A 16,524-nucleotide genomic window follows, 5' to 3' on the forward strand; every position below is an offset into this window, starting at 1 on the left:
GTTGCCACTCTGTGCTGAAAAGAGTCTGGCCTTGTCCTTTTGCCTTCCGCACCTTAGGCATTTATAGACATTGATCAGATCACCTCTGAGTCTTCTTTTAGGTTTTCTTTTAGGTTTATTAAAGAATCATAGAACCACATGATTTGAAAGCGACCATGAAAGATCATCTAGTCCATCTCCTCTGCAATGAACAGGGGCACCTACAGCTTGATCAGGTTGCTCAAAGCCTCATCCAGCCTGTGCTTGAATGCCTCCAGGGATGGGGCATCCACCAACAGCTTGGGCAGCCTGTTCCAGTGCCTCACCACCCTATTGTAAAGAACTTTTTTCTTATGTCTAGTCTAAATTTCCTCTTTTTTCATTGAAACCATTTCCCTTGGCCTATCACAACAGGCCCTGCTGAAGAGTCTGTTCCCTTCTTTTTTATGCTCTCTTTAGACATTGAAAGGCTGTTATCAGGTCTCCTCAGGCCCTTCCGTTCTCTAGGCTGAACAGCCCCAGCTCTCAGTCAGTCCTTACAGGGAGGTATTCCATCCCTTGGATCATTCTGGGGGCCTTCCTTGGGACATGAATCAACAGGTCCATGTCTCTCCTGTACTGAGGAGTGCTCCAGCTGAGGTCTCACCAGTGCACAGTGAAGGGGCAGGATCACCTCCTTTCACCTGCTGGTCATGCTCTTTTGATTCAGGCCAAGACACAGTTGGCTTTCTGGACTGAAAGGGAACATTCTGCTTATGTCCAGCTTGCTATTCCCCAATATTCCCAAGTTCTTTTGAGCAAAGCTGTGCTCTATTTTTTCCTCCCCCAGCTTATATAGATAGAGTGACTCAGGTGCAGACTTGAACACCAAACTTTCTGAGTGTACATTCAATCCCACATTCAGTGTCATTGATGAACATATTAAAGAGCACCGATCCCAGAACTGACCCCCTTAGGACACTACTCATCATTTATCTCCGCTTGGACATTGAGCCATTGACCACCACTCTCTGGGTACAATCTCGCAACCATGTCCTTGTCCATCGCACAATTCACTCATCAAATCCATATCGTTCCAATTCAGAGAAAAAGATGTTGAGGGATACTGTGTCAGGTGCCTTACTGAAGTCTGGATAGAGGACAAGGTCCTGCACCTAGACTAGGGCAATCCCAAACAGAGACATAGGTTGGGTGGAGACATCAACAGAAGTATGTCCAGAAGGTCCAGGAAGGTGATTCTGCCCATCTACTCGGCTCTCATATAACTCCACCTGCAATACTGCATCCGATTCTGGAGCCCCCAACACACAAAGGGCATGGAGCAGTTGGTGCAGGTCAGAAGACAGTCACAGATGTGATGAGAGAGAGCACCTCCACTATGAGGACAGGCTGAGACATCATGGGCTTTTCAGTCTAGAGAAGAGAAAGCTCTAGGAGGCCTTATAGCAGCCTTCCAATACCTAAAGGGGGCCTACAGGAAAGCTGGGGAGCGACTTTTTATAAGGACATACAGCAACAGGACAAGTGGAAATGGTTTTAAATTGGAAGTGTAAATTTAGAGCAGATATTGGGAATGAATTCTTTACTGTGAGAGTGGTGAGACACTGGAACAGTTTGCCCTGAGAGTTTGTGGATTCTCCCTCCCTGGAGGCATTCAAGGCCAGGCTGGATGGGGCTTTGAGCAACCTGGTCTAGAGGGAAGTGTCCCTGCCTATGAGGGGAGGGGGAAGGATGTGGAACTAGGTGATCTTAAAGGCCTCTTCCAACACATATCACTAAATGATTCCTTGATTCTGTAATTTGAGTGACTCTTCCCTTGCCTTTGACACAGGTACACCATCACAGAGGGTTGGTAAGGAAAGACCTGGTGAAGCAGGTTGTCCTTACCTCCCTATTTTCCATGTGCCTCAGCATAGCCTCTTGAACATTTCAATATTAACTGTTGTTTAAAAAAAAAAAAAAAAATTCTTAAATAACTTTTTCCAATTTTTCTTTTTCTTTTTTTTTTTTTTTTTTTTTTTTTTTTTTTTTTTTTTTTTCTGGGATTGTTAGTTGTACCTAGTAGTTTCAGTAACATACAGTTTTTGAATTTGTGGCTGGATGATGGAAATAGCTGTTTCATAACAGATATACATCCAAACCGGAAATGCAATGTCATTACATGTAAAGTTTCTGTTTACCTTTGTAGAATGTTCTTTAAGGCACTGAACCCTTTCTTATGCAATAGGGAAGAGATGAGTCTGTGAGCATGACCAGCCTAATTTAAAGAGGTAGGCTGCTATGCCAGATAGCTATAGTAATTTTTCCTCAAGGATCACTGACCTGTAAAGCCAAGGAGAGAAGGACTCTCTCTCTTCAAGTGAGACAAGAAGGTAGTTACTCTCTCAGGGAGATACCGACATTCTTTTCCAGATTACTCCATCTATCTCAGTTTAAATTTATATGACTTTAGCAATGTCCTGGACTGGAAGGGATTCTCAAAGATCACAAAATTCAGCTCCAGGTTCCATACAGGACAACTCAAAATGTAAACCTCATGTTTGAGAGCAGTGTCTAAGCTCTCCTGGAACTCTAGGGGCCTTGGGCTGTGACCACTGCCCTGGGCAACCTGTTCCAGGGACTGACCACTTTGGTGAAGAACCTTTTCCTAATACCTGGATTAGGACATTAGGAAATAAAAGTGCAGCAAAGCCTTACCAAGAAGTGCAGTTTACTGAGTGAGATTCTCAGCAATAATGATTTTTGTTACAACTGAGCATATCTTGCATGTTAGGGTAAGGCTACCTGAGACCCATTTCTTTCTTTAATTGGGGGACGGAGGCGACAACGACGGGATGGGACAACTGGAGAGCAGGGAGAAGGGAGGACTGAGAAGAAATTAAAACACATTTGAAAAATGCTAAGAAGAAAATAGAAGACAGAAAATATTGATTCTTTTGAGTTGTTGTTGAGATAATCATGGTCCTAAGTTCGCTCCAAAGCCTCGAGGGCAAGTTGTGTGGAATGTGTTCTATACATACTGCATAGCGCTCATTTAGACCTCTTCTGAATATAGAGAAACAATTTGCTCTGTCATTCTTCAGTTCAGAGTGAAGTCATGTGAGACTGTGTCAGAGCCCACCAGAATCGTGTTTCTGTAGCATGAAACCAAACATTCATATTGCTTGCATTCTGTTTGAGGGGGAAGGCCTGCAGGGATTCAAGAAGACTGGATAGGAAGAACAGAGACAAATAAACCTGCTGTGTGTTTATGTAATAAACCTTTAACAGTGGGATGCATAGATCTTAGCAGTTCATTAATTATGTTGATTTTTTAAACTATATGGTTTTCAAGGAATATTTATAAATAATAAAGGGATTCTAATGATCAAAACATAGAAATAAGCTCCACATATGGGTAATTGTCATCTCCACACTTTTTGTCCATGTATAGATTTGATCATTGTATTTTTGTAGTATTGCAGATAATTTGTATGTCATTCTTTTTATACAATTGCCAAGTTTGATAGAATGAGCTGGTGCTTTTTTTTTTTTCATTGATATGTGCTCAGAATCTACAGGCTGAATTCAACAGCTTGTTTTGCATTATTTATAATGCATATATATCTATAAAAGCTGCTGTAGGTCATTGCCACTGTTTCACCTGCGACACTGATGAAATTATATTACTTATAGCTGGCTTTTCAGCATTTCTTTAAGTGCTAATTTTACCTTCCTAGAGGCATCATTTGTCCTAACCATTATTGCATTGTTACCAAAACATTTAATTTAGTGATCTTTGGCTCCTTTTTGGGGAAAAAAAAAAAGCTTTATATATGCCACTTGCCACTTGTTTCTCATGACCAGTATGTATACATAGTATTATTGTTTGCATTGATTCTGTATTAAGACGTGTCACTGATAGAAAGGCAGTTCTCACATCTATTAGCCCTGTTATTAGGACCACGAATGTTACAAAGGAAAGCCTTTAATCTGCTAGTGCACTTGCACATCTAAGAAGAGGTTGACAGACCCAAGTGTTAGTCACTTTTTGAATGAATGTACTGCTATCACTGGCAGTTAAAATCTGAGTGTTGTGGGGAGAAAATACGTCCAGAAACTAAGGAATGGAAATGCAAATAGTCCTCTTTGGTTTCTCTGACCTCAGAGAACAGGACTGAAACAAAGATGCTAACAGGTCAGTTAGAAAGTTCATGAGACACACTTTTTACTGCTCTCTGATTAGATATTTCACTGGGCAGTCAGAAATGCAAGACTCCTAAGACCAGTAAGAGAGAGAGATAAAAGGGTAGGTCCTCACTCTATAGTCCAATGTGACCTTTTGTCTTAAAATGAGAAGCGCTGCAGGCTAGTTTATGCTATCAACATGCATAATCCATTATCTAATTAATCTTGGTAGAAAATTATCAAGGAAACCTTTTAAAGGGACTATGATCTGGGACTTCTATGTTTCTGGAAAGAACCAATATCACTCGCAGACTATCTCTCTGTCTGTGTGCACTACTTAAGCACTACTTGGGAACATGCACTATACCTTCCGATAGCATAAATTCCAATTATCAGAGCACTGTCCTAATAGCAGAATCAAGAGATCAAAGCCAAACCTGCTCTGAATTGTTTTTTTAACTTTTTTTTTTTTTTTTTTTTTTTTCCCTTGAATTGAATTGTACATACTGTTTCAGAGACCTTGGTGGGTGAAGCTGACTTGGAACTGACGTACCTAAATGCTTATTTTTGCCCTTTTATTTGTCCAAATATTGTTTGAACAAATGGCATTTTTCAAATTGAACTGAGTAGCAATCTCGTGAGCCTATCCTAGAAATGTAACAAAAATTTCTTGCTGATTAAGATCCCTGATTTGAGCTTAACCTTCCTCTAGAAAGCCTGTACATTCTGTATTCCACTTTGTTTGGTGAACTCTGAAGGTAATGTTATCAAGTAATTTTATTGTACGCTTACCCTCCTTCTGCAACTCTGCTTCTGAATGAAATTAGTTGAATCAGTTTGTGCTGAAGTTAATACTAGAGACAGACAAATAAACTGGTTTCCTCATGACGTATAGACGCAGAACAGTCTCATTAGCGAATTCCAAATGCGTTCAGTGGCACACTGGTGCACACTTTCTCAGGACAGTGCAATGTATTAAGTCTAGTGTGGAAAATGTCAGTGCCTAGAGATGATCAGGCAAGTACTCAGTTAGGTGAGCGCAGTATGAAATAATAATGACAGTGCAGATTTGTGTAGCATTTGGTGTACTTAATATTTCATAGGAAGTGGATCTAGCCTAGAGAAAGCAACAGACAACTGGATTAGTTAGAGGTAATATTTTTTTTAACACTCAGATGAACGACACATCCTTGCAGTTTTCACTATTTTGTTTATATTTATTTAAAATGTTTATCTCATAAATCCCAAAGTTAGTGAGTTGCGGGGGGAGTGCTGCTTTTAATGTAAAGCATAAACATATCATAAAAGCTGTAACATTTTACCTGATCTTTTTACGTGTTATACTGAATGTCTTCAGTGAACATGGATGCTTTGCTTTCTAAATTCTTACTGAAAAAGGCTAATTTTCATTCTCACCTTTTGTAACACAGAGTATCTGTTTTCTATTGCAGCTACATTTCAATGAAAAAATAAGCAACCAGCCTTCTGCATAGAGTAGGAGGACAAAAAATGTTTCTGGAGCCTTTTAAATTTTGACATCTATTGTATTTTGGTGCTCCAGTTCTTCAAAGTGCAACACACAGTATACAATGTGTGCAGCAGCAGAAGCTCACTTTTTATGACTGAATTAAATACTATTTCACTGCAAATGCATTATCACATTCAAGTAGTTTAATATTTTATTCTCTCTTCAGAATGGTATCAACTTTAATAGGGCTAATTTGGGGTATTGCAGAACAGGGCCACGGAAGCAAAAGAGCTTACGGAAACAGAACCTATGAAAATCTACAGTGCAGTATCTTATCACGTTGCTCCCACGTCCACACACCCCCTAATCAAATACACACTTTTATCACAGCTTTTAATGCCATTGAAGTTGCAGTTTGCTTCTAAACTGCAGGATTTCCTGTCTCAAAGGGCAAGGGGTCATTTGAAGTTTAAAAAGTCTTAGCGCAGAGTAAAACACTGGGGGGAAAAAGGAAAAAAAAGAAAGAAGGATGGAAAAAGAATGGCAAGTGACCTGTGTGTAGCCTGGGCACCTTGAAGTGTAAAAGCATTTCTAGAAATCTTTTAAATGTCAGGAGCGATCAGCACAGCAAAGCGTATGCTGTGCACACATCTTCTGCCTGCTTCTGCGCTCGACTGCTGCATTTTCCTCGCTCCCGGCCACTCAGCGACACAGGCGTTCGCAGGCAGGCTCTGGCGCTCGGTCCCCCCCCACGGCCCCGTCCTTCCCCCTCGGTGTGTGGGAGGCAGAGCCGCGCAGGACGGCGCTGTGTGGGAGAACCCACCTAGAGGGCCCCCTTGACGCCAGCAGAGCCCTGCCAGGCAGCCTGCCCGCGCCGCAGCCCGGCCCCGCCGCAGGCTGAGCGGCACCGCGCCCGCCGCCGTCCGGAGCCGCCACCGGACTGGCAGCAGGGCAGAGAGGGCGAAGACACCGGCAGCCCGAGGGGTACGTTGGAAATCCTTGCGAGGAGTGAGGAAGCGGAGCCTGTTGCCTGCGCTGCTTGAACGGGGACACCGGCTCCTTTGGCTTGGGCTTGAGAAGCTTCCCGAGGATGTTGCCGGAGCTTCAGGAGTGATAACTAGCTGGGAGCTGAACTGGGGGGAAAAGAAAGGAAAGGACAGCAGGGGAAGAATTCTTAGCTAAGACGGACTTGAAGCTTTGCCTTCGTTTCACAACATAAACAGTGATGCAGATGTTTTTGGTATACATTGTAACATCAAAAGAGAACAAGGTTCTGCAGTGCAAGAATCAATAGCTTAGTCATTTTACTTGAAGGGAGCAGGCAGCCTTCTTATGGGATTAGGCAGCAGAGACAGATCTGGTCATGATGTGATCTTATCTCATGATAGTCTCTAACTGTTGTCCTGTTCTATGGAGCTGAAAACGCATACTTATTTCTTTCTTTCTTAGATGAAGAAATAAACCCAACAATCAAATTCAGAAAGAAATTTAGTTTGGTTGTATATGGCTACTAAACACCATCCTGTTCCCTGGGTTTGCGATAAAGGAAAACTGCATTAAAGTGACCATTGATGAATATGTGTCTAAGAAAGAAGAAAAAGCAGTATTCCTTTCTGAACATGGCAAAGCAGTCTGAAGTTACACATTTCCCTCTAACCACTGATTTGGCATGGATGACAGGAAACTATCTCTTGACTAACCTTTTCCAACTGTACAAAATGCTGTATATGAAGATGCTTTAATCCATATTAAAAGCATTTGGATTTTTATCAAGGCAAACTGTTGGCATTGTCATAAAGTTTCTGTATACTAATTACTTTAATGCTTTTTAAGTAGTAAGTAAGGCATAAATGGATGGACATGTACCTAGAAAACCCTATGAGAACTCTTTCTTCAGATCCTGGGAATTTTTATTTCTGTGGATTACAGTGATTCTTGCAATAATCCCTGCTGTTAACTGCTCATGCAGTTGTTCTGGAATGCATCTATGAATACCATAACAGATAAAGCTGTCTGACAAGGAAAACACTAATGTTGGAAGATCTGTGAACATGATGCATGTGAATAATTTCCCCTTTAGGAGGCATTCATGGATATGGTGAGTAATCAATACACTTTACAGATTGTTAAACTTGGAATGCTTGTTTGCAAAATACTGTGGCAAGTACCAGATGCTGTGTTTTTTCCTTCATTAATGTCAAATGAGGACTAACTGGGCTATGAAAATATGAGAATCTCACAGAGATAGTGCTGCAAAAATCATATGCTTGGCAGTCTCTTCTCTCTACAAAACAGACAAGTAATAAAATTGGTGTTCTTATGGTCATGTTTTCCTGTGTGACAAACGTTTCTTGAGAAGGAGGTGTATTTTCTTTCTGCATCAAAGGAACAGGAACTCTTCTTCCCATTTCTTACTTAGCATTACTTGACGGAAATGATGAAGTATTTTCCTCTTCTCATATCGTATTGTTTATCCTGGAACTTACTTATATACATTCATGTGACTTAAAGAGCAGTAAAAAAAAAAGTTCATTCGCATGATAATTCAGTAATCTTTAATAAATGCATTTGTATGATAGGTTTTCGAGTGTGACTGTTTGGAAGGCAGACACATAGTATTAAAATCTCTTTATCATCATTAAAACATCTGTTTCCTCATTAAACCACAGACATCTGTAGTTCCTGCTCACTGAACAGGCTTTCTCTGTAACTTTCTTAGCAATAGAGTTGACTTGCTTATGAATTCTGCCAGTGGTTGTTGCATCATGTCATGCTCCTTTTGTTGAGATCTGTCTTGAGCAGATCAGTGTAAAGCAAAATTAGTTTCCCGGAAAACTTTTGCATCTTAGGTAAATATTGGCTTTTAATGACAAGTACATTATGGAAGCTCTGTGGAAAAGATTTGTATTCAGGTTGTGAGATGGGCATCTGTGTGCATATTTGTTTGAAAGATTTGCCCTCAATGTGTGCCAGCCTCTGTATATATTTTCAGGATAAATTTTGCCTGGGAAAATGTGTCAGCTGAGGTTTTAAAGCCAAGTCGTTTTTATGACATTTCAAAATTGTATTTTAGAAGAAGAGTATAAAATCAAGACCCTGGTGCCTGGCAGCACCAGCACTGGCGTCAGCTGAGTGTCATTTGTCAGAGGAACTGGCTCCTCTGAGCTGAGCCAATGGCAGGAGCTGGCATGTAGGCTGTCAGATTATGGGGGGAGGGGAGGATAAGGGGGTGTGATGCTCTGGCTCCTTGTTTTCTCTTATTATTCTGATTTTATTAAATAATTAGTAGGCACACTGCCCTTTTGATGTATGTGTTGTTTTTATTATGTTTTACTGTACCTTTCCCTAAGACCATTGTGGTTTACATATAAGCCCTTAAGTAGCCAACTTCTTATCACCCAGAAAATGAATAATGCGATCTTCAATATCTTTCATCTTTTGGTTTTGGCAGTTTATTTAGCAAGATCTTTCAGAAAGGTTACTGCACTCCAAACCTAACAGGAGCACCATTTCCACTGTCTTCTAAGAATTTGACCTACTTCTGTTTTTAATAACTTAGAGAAATAATTTTAAGAACATTTTAACCCCCCGGGCTCATCTCCTGTCTACATAATTTTCAAGCAACATGAGGTCTGTAGCCTTTTGAAACTGATTTTGAGCAAGCCAATTGTTTGTTACGTTTCTCCTGTAAAATGTAGTTAGCTGTTTTCCCTGCTCCTTCCCAGCCCCTTGCTGTCTGCCACAGAGCATGAACCCCTTGTCTAAGCAAGACTGTGGCAGAAGTGTTTGCTGTGACAAGTATATGGAGTTAATTAGATGATCTGTGGTTAATATTCTAACTGAATGTAAAAAGTACCATGCTACTTTTGTGCTTATTGAATGCTAGACCTTAATTTAGTATTAAAATGTCTTCAGACTACTGTTGTTCCTCTCAAAACTCAGAACTGGCAAATTTGCTTATTCATGCTACAGTAGGTCTGTCAGGAGCATTTATGGACAGCAGAACTTTAAAGTTGTCAGTCATAGTTTTTTGTTTGTTTGATGATGAACCTTCACAAATCTATGTTTTGCCTATCAGGTATGCCAACCTTTTCTATTGTGAATTGGAAGTGTCACAAAGAAAACTGTATGTGTATAACTTCACCTTGTGATACTTTCAGGTGCCAATTAAAGGATGATAACAAAGATAACTTCCATAGGACCCAATTAGTTTTGTGTTTGTTTAATACAAATATTAGTTGATTGTCTTTTAAATATGTTTCCCCAGTGCTGATGCAACACATCAAAGATGTTTTGTTGATGGTGCCATGTACTTGATAATATTTTGTAACCTTTATATGCATGCAGAACTAAGTATATCAGAAATACGACAACTAATTTTCTGTACCTCACAGATGTTGCTTTTTTAAGGTGTTTTCTGTACCTCAGAGACATGCACAGGGCTTTCATGTTCTCCTTGTCTCATATGGAATATGGAGGAGGAAGAGGAAAATAAAAAATAAAACTGTCAGAAATTTATTTTTCACTTCCAAAACTCCAGGGCTTTATTTGCATGTCATATCAGCCAAGGTGATAGATGTGTTTTTGTGTTTGTTCCTCTGTGCTGGTTTAGGGAAGGAATAACCAGAAAGTGAAGCCCTGAAAGCAGAGTTACAAATATGAACAAGCTTTTGGAGATGTTTTGAGAATTCCAGTATGTGAACTGTCCTGGTAATGCTAGTAAAAGGAAACAGCTGACTCCTAGCCAAAAGCAGATATAAAATATATATGGTCCCTGGCAGTAAAACTAGGATCAAAACTCTGTCAGACAAATAAGGGTAGCTATAGTCTGAGTGCAGTTTAGATGGTATAAAAATGAGATTGGAGAAGACAGAAAAGAGGTATTTTGTCAGAAGCTGTTTCAAGTAGTGTGGATTAAAGAGAAGCAAATACAAAACATGAACTGATACAGTAGCTTGGGCAAGGGATGTCCCAGGTGAGGATAAGGAAACTCCTAGCAACAGTGAGAAACATTTATGATACTGGTAGAAGCAAGAATAGGATTTTACAACTACTTACCATATTGCATACAATATAATATAAATTATGTATTAACAACATGCATCTTACTGCCATTCACACTGGAAACAATTTTAGAAACATCTACTGCTGAGTTGTATGAGCTGACTTTCCTTTCCACTGCATTTTATCTGTCTTTTTGATGCCAAACCAAATAAAGATAAACATGGTATTCAATTTTGCTTGCCTAATTGAGTAAACAAATATTGCACATAGAAATTTTACCATAAGAAAAATAGAAATAGCAAACTTATGCTTGGGATCATCTTTCTTTAAACTGATAAAGATTTGAAATTAATCTACAGGTGACCTTTTCAAAGTAAACTGCGTAACCTCTTTCCATCACAGGAAGATTGAATAAAATTTAATTCAATTTAAAATGTATTTAATTCCTTGGTTCTGCTTTAATCACACTGTATATTCTTGATTTGATCACCATATGCTTCATCTAATGCGAAAATGAGCTGAGTCCATGGTTGTGTGATACCCTTTGTTTCAAATTAGCTTGTTGACTAGCTTTTTGAACAGCAATTTGGTAAACCCCTGAGTTAATGCAGTCATCACTGCTTCACAGGAGTCTGTCTTCTCTTGTCCTCAATATTCTAAATTAATGATAATGAGTTGTTTGTTTACAAACTTGCTAGAGACACACGTGGATTTTGGCTAACCAAAAGCGGTTCTGCTTCTCACTGTTGTGCGGGTTCTTGCATTCTGTGAGAACAGAACAATCTGTAATTGTGAAGAAAAAAAAAAAAGATAGAAAATGAAAATAACAGTGCTAATCCATGAAGTAAACTTTTCATGAGTTCTTAAGACATACTTAGTCACCTCAAGAAAGAACTGAGTTTGTCTAATTCTATATCAAAGGTCTTAACTCTTCTCATGGCACAACTCTTCTAACTCAAACCGGGATGAAATGTTTCATGCTGATATTTATTCATATGTTTGTTCTATAAAATTTTGTTTATAGTGGAAAAAAGAGATTCTTCCTGAAGTGCTTTTCCATGCAGTATTCAAATGCTTTCTGTATTTTAGACTCGTGGCATTAATATAAACTTTTTAGGGGAATGTCACAATTCTTCATTTGGAATTCTAGATTTGAGTATAAATTTGGGGGAGAAAAATCATAATTTCTTAAAGAATAAATCTTCTTAAGATGAAACAAGTTTGTTTCATCCTCTGAGACCAGTAGGTTTTCACAGTACTGCTAAGTATGAAAGGTCACCTTATTCCCTGTTTTCTTGTGCTCAGTAACAGGTGTTGCTTTGCCTCAGGCAGTGTTGAAGTTTATTGCTCCAGTCAGAATGAGTGTAGTAAGGTTTATATACTGAATGAAAGAAAGAGTTCAATTTTAAGGCGTGTATCGCCTTTTCCTTTATATTTCTAAAACCCTAGGTGCCTAGCAGCACCTAAACAATATTCAGCATGCTGATTATCAGTGAAAAGATGAAAATATTTCTACCATTTGCAATTAGGGCAAATATTTATGTTGTTATTATTCATATTATGTATGTGTTGATTTTTTTGTAAGGCTTCCATGCAAAAAAATAAATAAATAAAAAATAATAATAATAAAAAAAAAAAATGGAGAGAAAAGAAAAGAAAAAAGCTCCCAGGTATAACTAGTCACTGAAGCCTGACAGCACTCCTGATGGGTAGCCTAGATATGTATCTGTGTATGTCTATGTAAATTTCATCTCTCGTCAGTGATGTGCTCTGTAGTCTTCCACACAGTTATCATGGCACTTTTGCAAGTAAAATTCATGTGCAGAAAAAATGATATAACTATAATAAGAATATAATGTAACTGCATAACCTAGTGCTGACTGTGTCATGATTCACTTCAGGTGTCCTTGGTGGATCTGTTTAATAGACCTGCTGTGGTTCTGTTCTAGAATAATGATCTGTTCTAGAATAATTTAACATATATTGTTGGATGACCAGCGTATTCACCTTCTTAATACTGCATATAATTCAAACCAAATGTTTCTACCTTTGAAATGCAGTATTTCCAGTTTGTAAAGTGGAATGACTTCTCCATGCTAGTGAAGCCCACTGGGGACTCTGTCAGGACTTGCCTTATGCTCTTCTGAATTCAGCATATGATAAATTACTTCATATGCTTGTCCTCTGGATGAACTACCTGTTGCATTTTGTTAATTTGGACAGAAAAGAAATTGAAACACTATGAATCGAGAAGATTAGATACAGCACAATAGGTGCTATAGCTGTAGCTATAGATATAGATATAGATACTGTAAGCATATACATATATACATGTGTGTATGTGCCCTAAGAAGTGGTAGTGTCATTTATTATAGCACCATACCAAATTGCATATGTGTGAAAAAACTATCAGCAGTGTAATGGGCACACTGGGAACTACCCTCAAAATACTAACCATGCTTTACTTTATGTACCTGAATTATTGGATAGTTAACGGACATTTGGCTGTAGGCCACATCCATTTTTAACCAGTCATATTCAGGCTTATTAGGTCAAGTTAAATTCTTGAAGGATCTTTATGAACTTTCAGAAAATCCAGCAACTATGAATAAGTTGCAACAGTATAAAATAAGCTTGTTTTACTCATAACATATCTTGTTGGATGTTTATGCTAATTTTACTCTTGTCTGCTTACAAAGAGCCAACTTCTCTTCCACTTTGGGAAAAATTAACACTTTGACTCAGCCAAAATTACCTCGCATCTCTTAGAAAATGGTAATAACGAAGAAAAAATTATTTATTATTACAATAACCTTGTTGGTTGTGTTATAATATTTGTATTATTTTTGTTTCACTTAAGTAGTGAGTAAGATTTGTGGGTATTTATGTTGTTTCTAAACTCTCTGATGTGTGTTAAGTGGGTAGGATTTTTCTTTCACAGAAGTACTTTAGAATGGGAATTTAACTCCTATTCAGAAAACAAATTACAGTTTTAAATTTTCTGGTTAGTTAGCAAGTTCATGCGATAGCTATGTATTTGACATTTGGAGACAACCAAAGATTACTGTTTCAGTTGATCGTTTCAGGCAGTCCGTGGTGACTAGGAGGAGAGCAAAGAGAGGGAACAGAATAAGCACAAAAATTGTTACAAGTTGATTATTACACAACTGAAGAAGACTGGTCATCAAATATATTTTCCAGCCCATTGCACTTTGAACTTGTTAAAATATGAATTGATGGGTTTCACATCTACACAATGCTAACAGGCATTTTAATAGTAAGATTGTGAAGATTTCAATACTTTCTTCTGAAACCTGACCTGAATACGTAATCCCTCATTCCTTTTATATGACTGTATTAATTCCTGGTAATAGCAGATAACTTCATTTTTTAATTTTTTTATTTTTTTAATGTGAGCCATAAAAAAGATGAGGATATTTCCAGTAAAAGTTATTGGTCAGTAACTGTTAATAAATAGAATAATTTTCTCTGGGTGACTCGGTCCACAGGGTTAGCAAAATGGAATATACAAAATACAGATTTTAAAAGCAGTAGACATAATCAAGCACAACAACTGAAAAAAGAATGAGCAGTTTTGCTTAGGAAACTGGAAACTATTTTTAAGTATCCTATCCATTTCCATTATAATGCACATGAAAATATTAACAGAAGAAAGGGCTGTGTACTTCTCTGCTAGCCTTAAAAATGGCAGTTGATATTCCTGTACTAGAATTTATTACTATTTTATTACTTCAAAATTTGAATATGGAAAACTGGTATGAAAATAAGTGTTTTGCCTTATTTATGCAGTAACCCTGTTTCTTTTGAGAACTGATTAAGATAATATTCTGAATATTCTGAATATTCAGACACCAGAAAACTACAGAGATACAGAGTATACTGAAGTCTCAAATTTAAATGCTAAATGGGAACTGTGTTTCTTCTAGTTTATTTAGCTTAGTTCATCTCTCAAAAGGTAGCTCTTTGTTCATTATATATTGGAACTTTAAGTTTTACTCAGTGATAATATCCAGTAAATTTACAAGAAATATGGGGTTAGTTTCTGGTTTTTTTTTCTAAGGAAGCATGGCTTCCTATTCTCAGTTATCTGAAGGAATTGCTTTAAATTACATTATTTCATATCTTCTCCTTTTAATTGGGTTACTGTGATATGACAAATGACAGCTTATCCCCTCCAGGAAAACAAATAATTCTTATTGTTTTGAGAAAACATTAGTGTAACTCTTTCAATCTGTAATGCAATGTGGCTCCTGATTCTATTACTCTTGTATAATGCTTATGAAATTCTTAATTTCAGCCATCAACAAGTGATGTTCACTTGATCTGAAATACAGACGCACTTTTAACACTGTCAGGCACTAAGAATTAGAAGTTACCTATGCTACTGTATGGATGAAAGTCTACTAAATTTGTTTGTCCTTCAAAAGTTGTTGACCTTGGTGCAGCAGTTACCTGGTGAAATTCTAACAACACTGCTATGCCTTGTGAATAATGGCATGATCTTTAACTCATTTGAAGAGAAAAAATATTTCATGTTGTGTCCTAGAATTGCAAATTTTATATTACTTTCCTCCTATGTGTCTTGTTCTGTGTAATTATGGGGTTTATTTTCTTTATTAATTTACTGGGATAGATAATAGAGAATAAGTTCTTCCACCATCTGCTATTTTAAGAGTAATTTATTTTCTAGTGATTTCAGTATATCCTGAAAGTTTTGAAGTTTTCATAATTTAATTTCAATCAATCTGAAAACAATTACAGCATACCTGTAATAAGCCTTGCTGGTTCAGAGGTGGACAAAACCTTTTTAGGTTATTTATTTTTGAACACTAGGGAAGATTTATTTCAAAAATTGGTTTCACTTGTCTGTGTACCCAGCTCTGCTCTCCATAGGCAACTAACTACTTTACTGAACTGGATAGATTTTAGTGAACACATAATTAGTGGTGGTTACATTTTCATTTAGTTTCTAGCCAGCTATTTGAGATGTTAACAGTACTAGGTTAACCACCTGTCTGACTGCTGTGTAATTTTGAAGGGAAAATCTAATTGCAAATATCTGCTCATGTAATTATGATACCGACCAATTACTGGCGTACTGAAAATTACCTTAACGTATCTAAATCTAACCTGTTTATACATGTTAGACAGACCATTTAAGAACATTATCTTCTAATATTACTTATATAGTTAATTCATCTTTAACTGGCTAAGTGGTGTTACTGGAAAAGCAATGAGGCATGTCATTCATGCCTTCTCTCCTAACTTTAAACAGAGTAAAATGTATCCTGTCACAGTCTGATCTATTCAGGAATCCTGGAAATGGAAGTCCTGGCTCAACAAAACTAAACTATACATATGTAGGATGTAGAAAAATGCTGCTGTTGCATTTTCCATGGAAATAAATAGTAAGTGTTACAGAGTGACCTGTGTATGTAATGCTGTGTGACACTTCTTTTCATCTACCATCCATGGTATTTCTATGGTGTCTTACCTTCTACTTCTTTCTACTAGAAACAGAGAAGCTGTGGTAATATACAACATAAATGGTGATACCTGTTTTCCAAGCAGGTCATAAGCCAAATAGATGTGGTGAATCTAAAACAGTAATTTCCCAGTCTTTGCGGCCTATTTTGAGTCCCTTCTTGAGCAACACAGTTGGAGTAGATGACTTCCAGTGGTCCCTTCCAACCTTGATCATTTTGAGATTCTGTCATTCATCACCTTGTACTTAAATTATTGAGTTATGGTGAATTTTACAGCTGGGAAACAACGGGAAGATATATTTCTTAAATGAAAGGATAGTCTCCTACGGAATGCATATTTTCATATACATGTTGATAGAGATCCAGGACTATATCCATTATGTTTTTCTCATTTCCTTC

General features: G+C 37.8%; 1 protein-coding gene across 5 annotated transcripts in view; it reads left to right on the forward strand.

Moving 5' to 3' along the window:
• Nucleotides 1-16,524, forward strand: part of PDE4D (phosphodiesterase 4D) — a 570,552-nt gene that overhangs the window by 304,459 nt on the left and 249,569 nt on the right. The window contains exon 1 of one of the 5 annotated variants that reach the window (XM_052670425.1): nt 6,528-7,712. The exons of the other annotated variants lie outside the window; for them this stretch is intronic. Within the exon in view, the coding sequence (XP_052526385.1) occupies nt 7,666-7,712 (47 nt within the window). The 5' untranslated portion in view covers nt 6,528-7,665. Of the gene's footprint in view, nt 1-6,527; nt 7,713-16,524 lie in introns of those variants that run through there. 5 annotated transcript variants of the gene reach the window in all.

Source organism: Tympanuchus pallidicinctus, unplaced genomic scaffold, assembly GCF_026119805.1.
Source record: "Tympanuchus pallidicinctus isolate F22 unplaced genomic scaffold, pur_lepc_1.0 scaffold9, whole genome shotgun sequence".
NCBI lineage: Eukaryota > Metazoa > Chordata > Aves > Galliformes > Phasianidae > Tympanuchus > Tympanuchus pallidicinctus.